This window comes from Podarcis filfolensis, assembly GCF_964270895.1.
Source record: "Podarcis filfolensis genome assembly, chromosome: 2".
NCBI classification, from domain to species: Eukaryota; Metazoa; Chordata; class Lepidosauria; order Squamata; family Lacertidae; genus Podarcis; species Podarcis filfolensis.
The window spans coordinates 57,505,924-57,521,325 of NC_139605.1; the positions used below are offsets into that span (position 1 = coordinate 57,505,924).

The 15,402-nt window shown below is 42.2% G+C and overlaps 2 protein-coding genes across 3 annotated transcripts in view; both read left to right on the forward strand.

Moving 5' to 3' along the window:
- Positions 1 to 15,402, forward strand: part of LOC310758022 (ovomucoid-like) — a 317,611-nt gene that overhangs the window by 19,820 nt on the left and 282,389 nt on the right. The gene's annotated exons all lie outside the window — the stretch shown is intronic.
- Positions 1,318 to 6,519, forward strand: LOC310758021 (ovomucoid-like). The gene is made up of 4 exons (XM_083603969.1): positions 1,318 to 1,526; positions 3,776 to 3,801; positions 4,865 to 4,995; positions 6,338 to 6,519. Exons 1-4 carry the CDS (start codon positions 1,463 to 1,465, stop codon positions 6,381 to 6,383), a joined length of 267 nt encoding a protein of 88 aa, XP_083460095.1. The 5' UTR covers positions 1,318 to 1,462; the 3' UTR covers positions 6,384 to 6,519.

Below are 15,402 nucleotides of genomic sequence, written 5' to 3' on the forward strand. Positions count from 1 at the left end.
GGATGCCAGTGTTGCCCATGGCACCCCTGACCATCATTCAAGGCACTCCAAGGTGCCACGGCTCACTGGTTGAAAACCACTGCACTAGATTATGATGATGATATGTTTATTTATGCTTCACCTTTCCTCTGACGGGACAGAGGAAAACAAGTATAGCTAAAAACATAGACTATAAATTCATTACAAAACAATTAAACATTAATACAATTAAAACTATCTACAATACATTTAAAATATGCAAGTAATTACAATCAGTGCTTTTTCCCCCTAGAAAAATAGGTGCTGGTTACTCACCATAAAGTTGCTATAGTAAGTGCCACACTTTTTAACAACAAAAAAGAGGTGTCGGTACTGCATACCATTGAGTACCTCCTGGGAAAAAAGACTGAATTCACCTAATGTTTTGCAGTGGCCCTTCCATCCAGCCACTTCATGTTACTGTGTTCTGACGTCCACACGTACCTTCTCCATGGGGGCAACAAGTCAGATGGTTTGTTTGCCCTGTGGGAACAGTACTCCCACAAGCAGGACAAAAGAAAGTGGCAGGCCTTCCCACCCCAACTTGGAAGGACAGGCATGTGCTTCACTCTCAGGCTAGGTGAGGTGAGAGTTCATGTTTTTTCCCCACTTAGCAGATTGGTTATCCATCTCCATATATGGCTGAAGCCCTCAAAAACACCTATGGTGAGCTCATTGCATCTGACAGGTGATTGCAAAAGAATGACGTGCAAGCGAATGTGGAGCAAACCAACACACTTTCTTTGCAGCATTTCTATGAAAAGCAGAGTCACTGTATTGGTGCAGTGGGGTGTGTGTGTGTGTGTGTGTGTGTGTGTGTAACACAAAGTCAAGTGTCAGCATTAGACCACTGTTCCAAGAGTGGACAGAGCACCAGCCTTTAGAACTAATGCTCAGCTTGCTCTGCAATAGGCTTCCTAGGCGGGTTATTAGGTCGTTACTTTTCATTTATGGACAGAGCACCGGGGAGGTATCTCTGACGCATGCAGATGAGAGGAATGCATCTGTATAGCTTTCAGTCTTAATCAGTGTGTGTGTTTATGGTTCCTGCAGTCAAATGCTGTTTTGACAGGCCACAGCCTACGTGGCTGTAACTACTGTCAAGCAGTTGTTTCTTTCTGGTCTCCCTGCTGCGCAACATGGGAAATGGCCAAGTTATCTCAGTTATGAGTTTCAGATGTTTACAAAGCAGCACATAATTGCCCCACTTGTTCCTACAAATTGGTCTGCAGCCAAACCTCTTTAGAAATATCTAAAAAGGCCGGGACCTTTGGAGTTCTACTATTTACTACAAATCATTAAGGCAGGGGGAGAAGATGTCATCATTGCAAGTGTGCACAGAATGAGACTTTTTGGATATATATAAATACAGGGATTCCATCGCTGGGGAGCATTGGGAGACTGGACACCACCAAAAGCATCAGCATCAAATCACACTGTCTGCATGATGAAGGCTGCAGCTGCGCTGTTTCTCCTCCTAGGACTCTATTGCTGCTTCTTTGCCTCAGGTGAGTATAATTTTTTTTTTTACTTCACGCTCAATGAAGATGTTGACCCAGTGTGCAGCAGCTATGAAAAGGGTGGTTGCTATATTATTTTCTTTATCATTATTAAGATTTCTTACCCACTTTTTGTCATAAGATCCCAGGGTAGGTTATAACAGCCTTTAAAAATACATTCTTAAAGTCAGTTAAAACAATTTAAAATCAGAAGAGTAGAGTGGGTTACATATATATTTATGCATGCATGTATGTATGTATGTATGTATGTACACACACAGAGAGAACTAAATGTGCCTTTTGTCTGTTCCGGGAGGATCAGGGAGTAAATAGAGTTAAGCCGTCCAATGGGAATGCTTTTGCTCAGTGCCACAGCACATGCCTTGCATGCGAAAGGTTTCAGGTTTAATCCTAAAACCCTGGAGAGACACTGCCTGTCAGTGCAGACAATACTAAACTAGATAGATCAGTGGTCTCTTTCAGTTTAAGGTAGCTTCCTATGTCTCTCTGAATATCACCTGTCTTGTCACCTGAACGTCACCTGTCTTGAAAAGAATGATTCATGTCATTTATGGATATATTTTAAAATGCAGATTAATGGCAGATTAAATTGATGGATTATGCCAAAATGGCAAAAATAACCAGAAGAATCAGAAATCAGGAAAACCAAAATTTTAATAAAGAATGGGGTAAATTTATAATTTATCTTAAAAACCATTGTAAACAGTTAAAACTGTTAGTAGGATTGGAATAACACTTGTAGTTTAATGGTGAATTTTGGATAAAATGGAGATGTAAAAGATCTGGATTATTATAAAAGATGCAGGAGGAAATGATTAACAATAGGACCCACAAAAGGGAGGAGGGAAGTTCAGGAGATTCTATGGAATCTTGTCTTTATGTTGTATGTTGGATATGTGATTGTAAAACTGTAATTTGAAAAACCAAATAAATAAATTAAAAAGAAAATGCAGCCCAAAAGGTAAAATTCATTTTTAGGTCTTGGGGCCAAAGGAGATAGCCTAGGGCTTCCTTTTTGCACAATGGGCCCATTGGGATGCAGGTGGCGCTGTGGTCTAAACCACGGAGCCTTGGGCTTACCAATTGGAAGGTCGGTGGTTTGAATCTCCGCGAGGGGTGAGCTCCCGTTTCTCTGTCCCAGCTCCTACCAACCTAACAGTTCGAAAGCACGTCAAAGTGCAAGTAGATAAATAGGTACCACTCTGGCGGGAAGGTAAGCAGTGTTTCCGTGCGCTGCTCGGGTTTGCCAGAAGTGGCTTAGTCATGCTGGCCACATGACCCGGAAGCTGTTCACCGGCTCCCTCGGCCAGTAAAGCGAGATGAGCACCGCAACCCCAGAGTCGGCCACGACTGGACTTAACTGCCAAGGGTCCTTTACCTTTACCTTTAATGCACATAAGCAATGTGAGTGTGCTAAACTTTTCTCATTACAAGTGATGTGCATTTGCTTCTTATACCAATAGCCCCTTGAAAGGCCAGTGAGGGACGTCAGTATTCTCATCTCCATTTTGCAGATAAGGAACTGAGTATGACTGGTAGTGGCTACCCTAAGACCACCCAGTGAAGACATAACAAAAGTAAAATTTGAAACCTGGAATCCGCAGGTCATCATCCTAGCATCAACAAACCAAATGAACATAAAGAGAGTGGTGACCAGTGGCAAAGGGCTACCTGGACCACTCTGCAGCTGCCACCTGGGAGGGATCCCAGTTGTTTTAATTTTTGCAGCTAGGTGGCTATGGCCAAGAGAGTGTGACAACAGGAGTCTTTATACAGCAGCAGAGGTATCAGCAAAGTTACACCATCTCTCTACACTGGCCTTCAAAGACCTCTACACAGGCACCTCCACACACAGTGGCCTTTTTGTGCTCTCCAGCCCTCCCAGGCTTGCCACTGGCCAGGGTGACGTAAGGACCACACACACAAACAATCACGTAAGGCTGGTGTTGTGCAAATTCTGTGAACGCTGACTTTTAGCACAGTGCTCTGAGTGGTTTGCCAAAGGTGTGCCAAAGGTGAATGCGTGGGTAGTTCCGCTCATTCATATTATTATCATAAGAACCAGCATTTCATGTGTCTTGATGAATTTGTATGTGTATTCCCAAGGGCAATGAGGATCAGGTTGTTTTACACACTGTAAAAGAAAATATAAAATTGAGAAGCTTTTACACAATAAGCTTTAATTCAGTTTTTAAAAATGGTTTTCATCTCTGTTGTTTCTTTGCTTTCTCTTGCAGATGCTCATCATTCCTATGAGCCACAGGTGAGTCCACCTGTTGATTGTTTCCTGTGGATATCTAGATAGTAATAACATTTTTGAGCAAGATCCCTTGTGTGGAAACTAAATAAAAAGCCTGTTATTACACCACCATGAGAAATGGAGATCCTGAAACAAATCTTACCATATTCACTTAGTACAAGTCTCATAATGCATGTTCCAGACATGTGATGATCCCTTGCCTGAATTCACATCCATTGGACCTCAGTGAACAGACAGGAGGAGCGGGGGCAGCTTTAAGTATTCTGGCCTCAAGTCCTGCACTTCACAATTTCTTTCTGAATCCACAAAATATGCTTGTGTATCCATCCAGACACTGGTCACAGGAGACATACTGTCTCTCAAAACATAATGCAGTTCTTTCTGCTGAGAGCATAGTTCTGGGAGTCTGAACAGGCAAAGTTCTGTTCATTAGGAAACAATATCAATAATATCAAAGATGAAACTTCCAATACCATAATGCCGTACTCCTTAGAGTACTCCTCAGAATAGATCCATTGAAATGAATAAACATGACTAGCTTAGGTCCATTTATTTTAATGGCTCTACTGTCTTTAACTTGGAATTCTGTGTTTACATGCTTGGCAAAAAAATAAAAATAAAATAAAAGGGGGGCAGGCATCCTGGGGGTGGGGTGAGGGGACTTTGACAACCACCAGCACACCCACCCAATGTGTTTTGATTATATATGATTTTAATTTTATGTGCTATCCATGGAACACAACTCCTGCATATGTTGCTGGTCTACTGTATAGTTCTGCCACTTCCACTCCTTAAACTGAATACTGAAAAAGGTGCAGAAGAGGGCAGCTGAAATGATCAAGGGTCTGATTTGACAAAACAGGACATTCTGGGGTTATGTGCTGTCTTTGCTCACAAACCTACTTGAGCTGATTCCATTTTTTGTAACCAGGAAAAGCACATATGCTTTGGAGTTTGCATAATTTCCCCAAGGCTAAAAAGGCGAAGAGAGCAATTCAGTCAGGATTTAAATTCAGCAGTGCCAAAGTGGTCGTGGTTTTAAGAAGAGAACCTTTCCCTTTTCCAGGTTGACTGCAGTGCTTATATGAAGCTTTCTGACAGGACCAAACCTAAAGGATGCACCCTGGAGTACTTCCCAGTATGTGGTTCCAATGGCCAAACGTACACCAACAAATGTCTCTTTTGCAGAGCAGCCATGTAAGTCGGAAAATAGCACTCCTGAATAAGTGAAGCAGAGATAAGCTACTTTTGTGAAGGGGGCACATGACTCCTATAATGTGATAGACTCATTCAGACATCAATGCTAGTGTTGTTGTATTTACATGATAGTGCTCTCTCATGCCCATATAAGTAAATGCACAGAGTACAATAACACATTTCAAGGCAGTCATCCTCTGAGCCAATGCCAGCAAGCCTTTCCTCATATCCTCAAGGTTAGTGGTGGTGTCAACACAAGGGATGAGAAATGATTTCAATTTTGCTTGCATTTTAATGAGAAATTACCTAATTTGTACTTCTTAAACCAATACGTGAACCGAAACACAACAATCCTTTAAAATTCATGCTTCTCTGAATTTTGCAATGTTGTTAGAAACATAGGCAGCTGCCAGATGCAGAATCGGTCCATTGGTCCACCTAGCTCAGGATAGCCTACACACCAACTGGCATCAGCTGTCCAGGATTTCAGGCAAAGGTCTCTCCCAGGCCAGCCCTACCTGCAAATGCCAGGGATTGGAACTAGAATCTTCTGTATGCAAAACAGGTTCTCTACCACTGAGCTGCACCAGTTCTCCTAGCAGGCAATGCATATATTTGGGTGAAGTGTGCATTAAACTGTATACATTTATGAAAGTAACATACAGAAATGCATTCTGTTCAGGGAAATTGCTTGTAAAAAAGGAATGCATGTTATTCAAAACTGCATGCTAAATGCACACATTGGCGGAGATTCACACTAATATGCTGGCAGAAATGTGGAAAACTGAAATTAAGATGGGGAAAATGAGAAACTGAGAGAAACCAAAATGGACATGTTTGTCCATCCCTAAACCCACAGAAATTTCATTTCTGGAACATGGGGGATCAGCAGAGGCACTGAATCAAGGTTTTTCTCTAAGGCTATCCACTTAGGGCACTAGAGCTAGTGCAGCTGAACTCCAAATTAAGGTTCCTGGTTTGAAGGTTGTCTCTACTGTGAACTCACTAGGTGGCAATAAGCAAGCCACTCTCTGTCAGCTTCTATTCCACCCCATCTGCAGCATTTGGCCTAATAATACTGACCTATCGGACAGCAAGGCTGGGGAACCTGGGGCCCTCCGGATCTTTTTGGACTCCCATCTGCCCCACTCAGTATGGCCAAAGGTCAGGGGTGATGAAAGCTGTAGTCCAGCAACATCTGGAGGGCCACAGGCTTCACATCTGTGTCCGATCAGATTGTTGTATGGATTGCAACCAAGTGTGTATGTCAGACACTTAAAAACACTGTGCAAATGTTAAGTATTGTTATTAGCTTTGTTTTATTTTCTTGTTTTCGCCCTAGAGCAAGTCAAGGGAAGATCCATTTTAAGCATTATGGGAAATGCTGAGTCATTGCCACACACGGTCTATGGAGGCGTGTTCCGTTCATCTCTGGCAGCTCTGCCTTGCTCTTTTCAACTCATCCTGCCGCATCCTAATCCACTCAAGCTTCTGTTCTTTTCAAGTTTCTCCTGATCTGTTGGTTTAAAATAAAGACTTCCCAGTCTTATGTGGAATGATTAATTTTCAAGAAACATTTGCAGTAGCACACTAAACCAGGATCTAAGCTCAGTGTTAAGTGCTTTCACTGCTACTTGACACACCCAGAATCTCCAGGGTCATATGGTGAGGTTTCACACCAGCAGCAGATGCCACCAGGAAATCTAGCACAGACATGGATACAGTGGTACCTCGCAAGACGAATGCCTCGTAAGACGAAAAACTCGCAAGACGAAAGAGTTTTTCATTTTTGAGTTGCTTCGCAAGACGAAAACGTCTTGCAAGTTTGTTGAATGCATTGATTTTCAATGCATTCCTAAGGGAAATCCGTGCTTCGCAAGACGAAAAAACTCGCAGAACGAATTAATTTCGTCTTGCGAGGTACCACTGTACTCTTCACATAAACTGGGGAAGATCTATGTGACAGCCTATGCTGTGAGAACCTATCTGTGGTGTAATGATCTCTGGCAGGCAACCAAGCCTCGATATGAAGTAATAACTCTCTGGCAGTTTTATGTACTTTTACTTACAAAAAAAGACACATCCACAGCACAGCTTCTTCCCTGCTCGTATTTACGATAGTTGGTCAGTCTGAAATTTTGCCCCTCCGACAGCAGGAAGGATGCCAAATTCCCGCCTTTCCCCTCTTGCCCTTCCGTTGCCATCTGATCTTTTCCTGACGCCTAGCATGAGGACTGAGAGGCTGGCCTGCCCCCTTCCCACTGCTACTCGACCCAGACTGAGATCTCTGCTTATCTGCTGATTGCCTAGCAACGCTCTAGCTGCCTTCCAGCTCTTCTTCATCTCGAGAGCTAACAGAGTTTTCCCCGGGAAGGAGGGTCGAACTGCCCTTTCTCGACTGACAGCCAGCTGTCATCTGCAGAGTCTGCCCCTTGTTTGTTTAGTTCAATTTCTGAGTCTAACTCTTCTCCTGCACTTGGGGGGGGGAGTTCCTGATATCTGGGAAGAATTCACACATCTACGTGCTTCTTGCCAAAGGGAAGGCTGACAGCTTAGGCTCACAAAACAGGAGCCGTATGATATATGATTTAGAGTCATGTAACAAATTCAGATCAAGCACCACTAATTAAACATGTGGCACTCCAGCATCAATCCACAAAACCCACGGCCACTCGCCCCATTTTTTGACGTTGGAATTGTTCTCTGTTGCCTGACAGGGCAATATTTAATTGAATAGGGTTAAAGGAAAAGATGGTTTCAGCTGAACATTAGGAGAAACAACTTAGCTCTAGGAGCAGCTAGTTCCCTACATGAGCAGTGTTGGGTTCTCCTTAAGTGAAGGTCTTGAAGCAGAGGCTGAGAAAGCCACCTCTGAGTTTTTGCCTCAAACAAGGGGTTGAAGTAGAAGGCCAACAATATCCCTTTCAAGTCTATGCCCTACCTAGGCTATTACTGTGCCATTCAGATCAGTATATATATACACACACACCCTAGTTCTAGTTTGTGCTGAATTTCCAATAAATTATAAAATATGGATGTTTTTGTAGGGAGGGAAGAAATGTAATAAATATTAAAACTCATCCTTTTCCATCTCTGTCCAATGAAATCCAGTTTTGCAGAAGGGGGAGCTTCACATCAAGTTGGGCAACACTGAGATCTGGGCTTTGCTGCATCACCACAGAAGGAAATTGTATCACTGGGGGACAGCCGTGGAAAAAATCCCTTCATGCTTCTAATCGCTCTTCAATATAATATTCAACATGGGTGGTAATTTAAAAAAATGTGGGGGGGGGGTACTCTCAGAAATAGGACCTAGGGAAGGATATGGTCTGTGAGATTTGTAGGGTCCATGTATTTCCAGGCTTTACATATCATAACCAGCACCTTGGGATTGAGCCTAAAAGATAATAGGGAGGCAGTATAAATACTAGAACAGAGGTATAATGAACTTATAAATATTATTGTTAATTTGTTGCTCGCCACAGAAAAAAGTCTCTAAATTCTTTTTTCCAAGAACTTTCTAAGAATTTTAAAACATAAAATCCAAGGTGCAGGAGGTTTAGCAATGCATTACAATAAAATTCATACAAAAATCCAAGGGCTCGGAAAAATTACAGCAAAATGTATCACTCATCAAAATCATCATAATCTGTCAAATGCTTACAAAACATTATCAAGGGCAACCCTGTGTAGAACACAGTAAAAGTCTCCAGCAATTGAGTAATGGTGGCCAGACACAAATTTGACAGAAGGGATCCGTCTTCTTAGCCTTTAGCTGCAGGTGTAACTTGGGCTTACTGGTGCAGCTTCAGATTCAGAAGCACCCCAAAGTTTTGATGCTGCACCAACAGCAGAGGATGAATCATTTTGTTGATGGCAGCCCCTGTCATCTCTGTAGCTCACAAGACCTGCCAGATTACCTGCCCTTCCCCAGAAGGTCCCAGGGCAGGTCACAGGAATGTTTAATACAACATTAAAACAATTTAAAACAAATTACAGTTACAGCTAAAGTCAGTCCTAAAATATCTCTCTCTAAAGTGTCAAAAGGTAAAGAGGTCATCTTCAGTACACAATGAAAGCTGTATAATGAAGGTGCCAGACACACTCTGTGGAGAACGGAGTCCCAAAATTTACGGGTTTCATGAAGAATGCCCTTTCCTAGGTTGTCCTCCCCATCTGAATCTCTGAGGGTGATGGAACTACCACAAGGGCTTCCTCTGCTGATCTTAATAGCCAAGAAGGTCTGTAGGGAAGGAGATGGTCTTTCAGTTATTTAGGGCCTAAGTTGTTAAGGGCAATAAACACTAGAGTGAGCATCTAAAATTGAGCCCAGAAACCAACTGTCAACCATTGCAGCTGTTTTAAAACAGGAGTTGTATGAGTTCTAAATGGAACCCAGTCAGAAATCTGGCCACTGCATTTTGGACCAGCAAAAGTTTCCAAGTTGTCTTCAAGTCATCTTGGTCTACACCAAATCCTACACTAAGCAAGGACTGAAACCAAGGGAAACCCAATTTATTCCATCGCCCATGTACTCAGGACAACTGGAGGGTTCCCATGTCAGCTTTTTCTAAGGCAGTTTTTATTAGAGATAAACCTGCCGATCCCTCGTAGTTGAGATTTCCACTGTAAATCCAGGAGCAAAATATCATGAACAAGTATTGTGACACTGACATTACATCTGTTCATCCTTTGGTTTAGCCATTATTTCATTATTCTGCCATCAGTTTAGCAGGGAAAGTTGAGCAACTAGTGTTTGCAGGAAGGGCTTTAGGGTAGCCTTTGCTTAACTCTAACTTGAAATCACGGGACAAATTGCTAATTACAAAGCACAGCTAGCAACCTTGCAGAAAAAGATGTAAAGGTGAACAGGACAAAAGGCAAGTCTATTCCTCATTCTTGAGGCATCAGTACTTCTGCTTGGGTAACCTGCTTCTAGTGTTCACTGAGGATGATTCTGAGAAGAGGGTGATTTTTCCATCAGGGTGGAGCTTCTGCTCCCAAGCATGTTGTCAAAGGCCTTCCTCTTGTCAGATGACTTTAAAGGAAAACGTTCCTTAAGGCTGGACGGGGCAGTCTGGACAGCTTCCCCAACCATGAAGATGGCAGCAAGCCTCTCTCTGGTTCTTGTGGTGGCTATTTCCTGCCACATTTCAGGTAAGCAGCTTTCGTCAAATTTCTCCATTGCAAGGCACGACTGCCTCCTCTGAAGAGGTAGGAAAGAATGAATAGGCAGTCTAAAGGCATAAAAAGGATTAAGAACATGGCTGTCCAGGAACTTAATGGTCCTGGAACAATTTGGGCCACAACCTAGGCCTGTAGCCCTATTTAGGGAAGTTTTTAATGTTTGATGTTTTATTGTGTTTTAAATACTTTGTTGGGAGCTGCCCAGAGTGGCTGGGACAACCCAGTCAGATGGGCAGATGATGATGATGATGAATGATGATGATAACCACCACACTGGGCATAAAAGCCTTTTTAAGCATGGCCCTTCTAATGTACAGTTTAAGTGAAGGAGTGCTAGCAATCTATCTATGTTACCAAGTTTTCATTGTTGGAGAACAAGCCAAATATACAGTGGTACCTTGGTTTTCAAACGTAATCGGTTCCGGAAGACTGTTCATCTTCCAAAACATTAGAAAACCAAGGTGCAAAGGGCAGTCTGCAAATGCAAAGGAGAAAATGGAAAGAAAGAAAAACTCAGTGGGAGCCGTTTGACTTTTGAGGCACATTTGAAAACGGAAGCATTTACTTCCAGGTTTTCGGCGTTCGTCAACGGAGACATTTGAAAACTGAGGTACCACTGTACTAAAATCAAAGAAACGAGTGAACTCTCCGCTTGCCAAACCATACACACAGAGAGACACAAATAGATCTATAGATATACAACTCTAAAGATCTGTTCTCTAAAACATGATACACTGGTGATGAATCGGGCAGCAAAACTGCAAAAGATGCAATAAATTCCTCCCCCCACCTCAATATCAATTAGCAAAACTTACTCCTAGCCCAGTTCATAGAACAGAGTTGAAAGAGACTTCAGAAGGCAACTAGTCCACCCAACCCCACTGATGCAAGGAATGTGCAGCATCCCTGGTAGATGACCATCCTGTCTCTGCTTAAGAACCTCTGATGAAAGGGAGTCCAAGGAAGTCTGTTTCATGGTTAAACAGCTCATGCCACCAAAACATTTGCCCTAAAATGTAGTCAAAATCTCCCCTCCTTTAATTTGGGTCCATTGGTTCAGAACCCAGCTTCCGGAGCATGCATGATACCAATTTGCTCCATTTGTTACAGATAATTGACCTGGTATTAAGGTGCCCCATTTGAGACAGGTTTTCTCTCACCATACTTTATATGTCTCCTTCTTATTCCAGGAGTCGCAGGACAGGGCAAACTGCCGGTAAGTTCTTCTTTCCTATTTTCTCTTGGCTTTCCCCCACCCCAGACCCTTATGTCACCCCATTGTTGCCTATCATTTTGCCTGTTTAGGAACATGTGTGTGTGTGTCATGCATGATTCCCTAAAACACACAAGATGTGGGAACTCAGTAAAAAAACAAGCACTGTTCAGAAAATGTGTTTTAAAAGTTTCATCATGCCGTACCAAAGTTTCTTTGGATGCTCAAAAGTCTCATCCATTTATTATTTTTAAAAATACCGAGAAATTGATCATGAGTCATAAATTGGTCAACAGGATGCAGCATAAACATGAAATGACAGGTGCAATATTTTAACCCACTCATTCCTAGTCTAAAGAAATAAGAGACCCTAAACTTCAACAGAAATGAAGTAGTGGAGTTATGAAACTCCTGGAAAATAAAGAGATTCCAAAAGTTTTGAATTGTGGGCCTGAAGAAGCTCTTGCAGCTCTTAATGATATTATATATTGTATAAAGGTGTAATGTTGGGCATAGTAGGGTAAGGTGCAAGTGTGTGTGTGTGTGTGAGAGAGAGAGAGAGAGAGAGAGAGAGAGAGTGTAATTGGGGGTTCTGTCAACACCAAAGGTTAGCATCAGGAGTTTCAATGCTCAATCCTCCTCTTAAAACTCATCAGCTGTGCCGAAAACTGAGTTACTCTCAGGTTTTAGGATGGCAGCCAAGGAGGAAAACTCAGCAACAGAAGTTCCTTACCTCACAGCCTCTCAGTCTGTTGGGCACTGCTTGTAATAATAATGCTGATTATAAAGATGATTGACTGAATGGACATCCCACATAACCATGAAGACCATCTGCAGCGTAGGCACATATGGTAGAAAAGTTACATATTTTCATGTCAGAAGACCTTTCCTCGTTCTCTTTTTCATGTCAGCATTGGCCTGCTTCTTTTCATACACACTAATGAGACTAAAATATTATAAAGGGGATAGTTTTTAAGATGCTTGGTGTAAATTCCAGAATTTAGAGCAAACAATCTGTGTTTTACTAATTGTAATGTCTCATAAATTATCTTGGTTGACACCAGTGTCTGTCTGGAGGAAACAGAAAATTTAAAAATTACCAGTTTGTGAGCTTTCCCAGTATCGCCAATGGTTTATTAAGTGCTTGCCTTCTTGCAGTTTCTGGAGACAGGAAGTCTGTTGCTGCATTCTGTGTCACACGCTAAGGCTACAGACGGGGGCCTGTCATCTTTCAAAGGGGGGGCATCTCTGACAGATTTCCTCAGTAATTTTAATCTTTATGGCATCTCACATTCTCTGAGCTGATTTCTGGCTCCCTTTCTTCTGCTTTTTGATTGAGCAAATAAATTGCATCTCACGTAAGAAGGGCTTGTCTTAAAAATGTAATAGGAGGAAATGATAAAATAAAGAGTATTTTTACATAAATAATAAATAATATAGTGAAAAGCAGTGTGATAGAGATCGACCATTTCACGTCCCTTGATGTTCAAATAGGCACAGCATCACATTACTGAGCATATTCTTAGGAAAGTAAAATTATTTTTAGGGGGGGAAGTTAGAAATGATCAAGGAGAAGGCTGTATCAATCATGTGCTGTGTAAGTTGGGAGAGCATAGAAGCATGGCATGAAATGCACACCTGATTTTTCCTACATAAAATAAGCAAAGTTTGAGCGTAAAGCACCAGCCGAGGAAGAACCAGCAACTACCAACACTGATTTGGATCCTTGTTCTGTGACATCATTTCTCCCACAGGACTGTGCTGAGATTCTGAGAGAAGCTGTGGCCAATCCCTACACCTGCAGCGCAGAGACTGGTCCCATCTGTGGTACAGATGGCTGGCTATACCGCAACAAATGCGACTTGTGCACAGAAGCATCGTGAGTGGACTCAGCAAGAGATGTTTGAGATGGCAGTCTAATGATTAGGAGCTGGGAAATGTAAACCCTTGGAAGTTTGGAAAGCTTGGGACAGAAATGGCTCCTAAAGCAGGAATGAACAACATCTGCGCATGTTGTTAAATTGTTTCTATGGGATCTCTCCTGGATGGGTTCACATGACCACCCACAAGAAGTAATTAGTCAGCATAGACTCATTGAGGGATGTGAGTTGATGTTATACAAGGAGCAATGTACCGTATTTTTCCGTCTATAATACGCCCCATGTATAAGACGCCCCCTATTTTTGGGGACTCCAATTTAAGAAAAAAGTGTGTATTTTACTATCCGTGTATAGCCCCCAAATTTTTGACATTATTTTTTAAGGAAAAAACCTAGTCTTATACACGGAAAAATACGGTATATCATGCATGTTCCCTATCCAGAGGAAGAAATGTTACTGAAAGTCATCAAGACACCTGCTGTAAATCCACCAGCATTAAGGGGAAATGCATATCACCACAGAAAAGCAGCTGCTTTTATTTATTTAGATGTGGTCATCACAGCAAAGGCACCATCTGACTTGTTCACCGAAAGTGGTAGTATGCAGATTGAATGCCACCATTATAATTAGCAGCAATGGAGAGGTAAGAAAGTCTCCCTTCCCAACATCTAGGGACAACATCTAGGTCAGGTGCAGCCAACTGGACTACAACTCCCATCATCCCTTGGTAGCTGGGGCTGATGGGAGTTGGAGTCCAACAACAGGGATGTGTCTGGCACCATCGTTGGTGAGGATGCACCTCTTTACTCTGATCTTTGACAATGTTGGTATGTTTATGGGAATCACCTTTTCCGGTTTTGTTTAACCTATACTGTGCTGCTTTTGTTTGGGATTATTTTACTTGTTTTTATAAGTATGGAACTGCATGTGGAATGGTAGGGAGGTGTCCTTTGTCTCAGGTACCAAATGCCTTGGGGAAGTTCTGGCCTTTGTTGTTAATTTGACAGTGACTTGATCACTGAAAGTAACCTTAATATCTACTTTCATGTAGGGCAAGAGGGTCTGGCATTGGCATAAGAGATCGGAAACAATGCAAGATAAAGGTACTTGCTTCCATGTTTAATTTATGCATGCAGGCATTTATTTAAGTAAAAATAAATTCTGCCCTTTTAAATTAAAAGTTCACAATGTATCTATAAATATATGCATAAATGTTTCATTTTGTTCAATTGCACATTATGATGTTTAGACGGGCTGAATCATAGGCTAGCTAAGGTGGTCTTAGAGGTGGTGAACTCCTTCAGAGTGATTGAATCTGGATTTAGGGCTGGGTTTGGCACTGATATTGCCTTGGTCAGCCTGAGGGATTATCTGTCTTGAGAAAGAGCGATGGGGAGTGCAACTCTATTGATTCCTCTTGATCTCTCAGTGAATTCCGAAACCATTGATCATAGTATTGTCTTGGAGCAGCATCGTTGGTTGGAGGTACACCTCATATTGGTTCCACTCCTAGCTCCAAATGTGGTTTCAGAGGGTAGCAATGGGAAACTTTTGCTTGGCCCTATGGAAGCTGACCTGCGGCGTTCTGCAAGGTTTGTCTCCTATGCTAACCTTTATACAAAGCCATTGGCAGCAGTGATGAGGGTATCTGGAGCAAGGTGTTCTGTCTCCAGTGTGCGGATGGCATCCAGTGTTCTCCCTCTGTTCCACCTGAAGGAGGAGAGGCAGTACTACTGTTGGCATGCAGTAGGCTGGATGTGAGCCAATACATTGAGGTTGATGGTCAGACAGACACAGACTCTCTTAATGCACTGTGGCAACATTTTATTGTACATATATGTTCTCTGAAGATAGCCACTCAAATGGATGGGATGCTATGGAACAACTTACTGAGGACAGATTGATATTTGACTATTAATACACACACACACACAGAGAGAGAGAGAGAGAGAGAGAGAGAGAGAGAGAGAGAGAGAGAGAGACTTTCTCATACTCTACGTAAGCGGCCTTCTACCATTTCATGTTTTGGATTTCATGTCAGTTAATTAAAAAAAAATAAGAATAAGAGAATCCAGCCAAGACAGAGGTACAGTGGGTAATGGGTTTATGGGTCTGGGTTTTAGAGAG

What these genes read in the sequence shown, in the direction of transcription:
- LOC310758021 (XM_083603969.1), top strand. Translation starts at nt 1,463, where the DNA reads ATGATGAAGGCTGCAGCTGCGCTGTTTCTCCTCCTAGGACTCTATTGC. An exon ending in ATCATTCCTATGAGCCACAG is followed by an intron (nt 3,802 to 4,864) that starts GTGAGTCCACCT and finishes TCCCTTTTCCAG; the next exon opens with GTTGACTGCAGTGCTTATAT. An exon ending in CTCTTTTGCAGAGCAGCCAT is followed by an intron (nt 4,996 to 6,337) that starts GTAAGTCGGAAA and finishes TTTTCGCCCTAG; the next exon opens with AGCAAGTCAAGGGAAGATCC.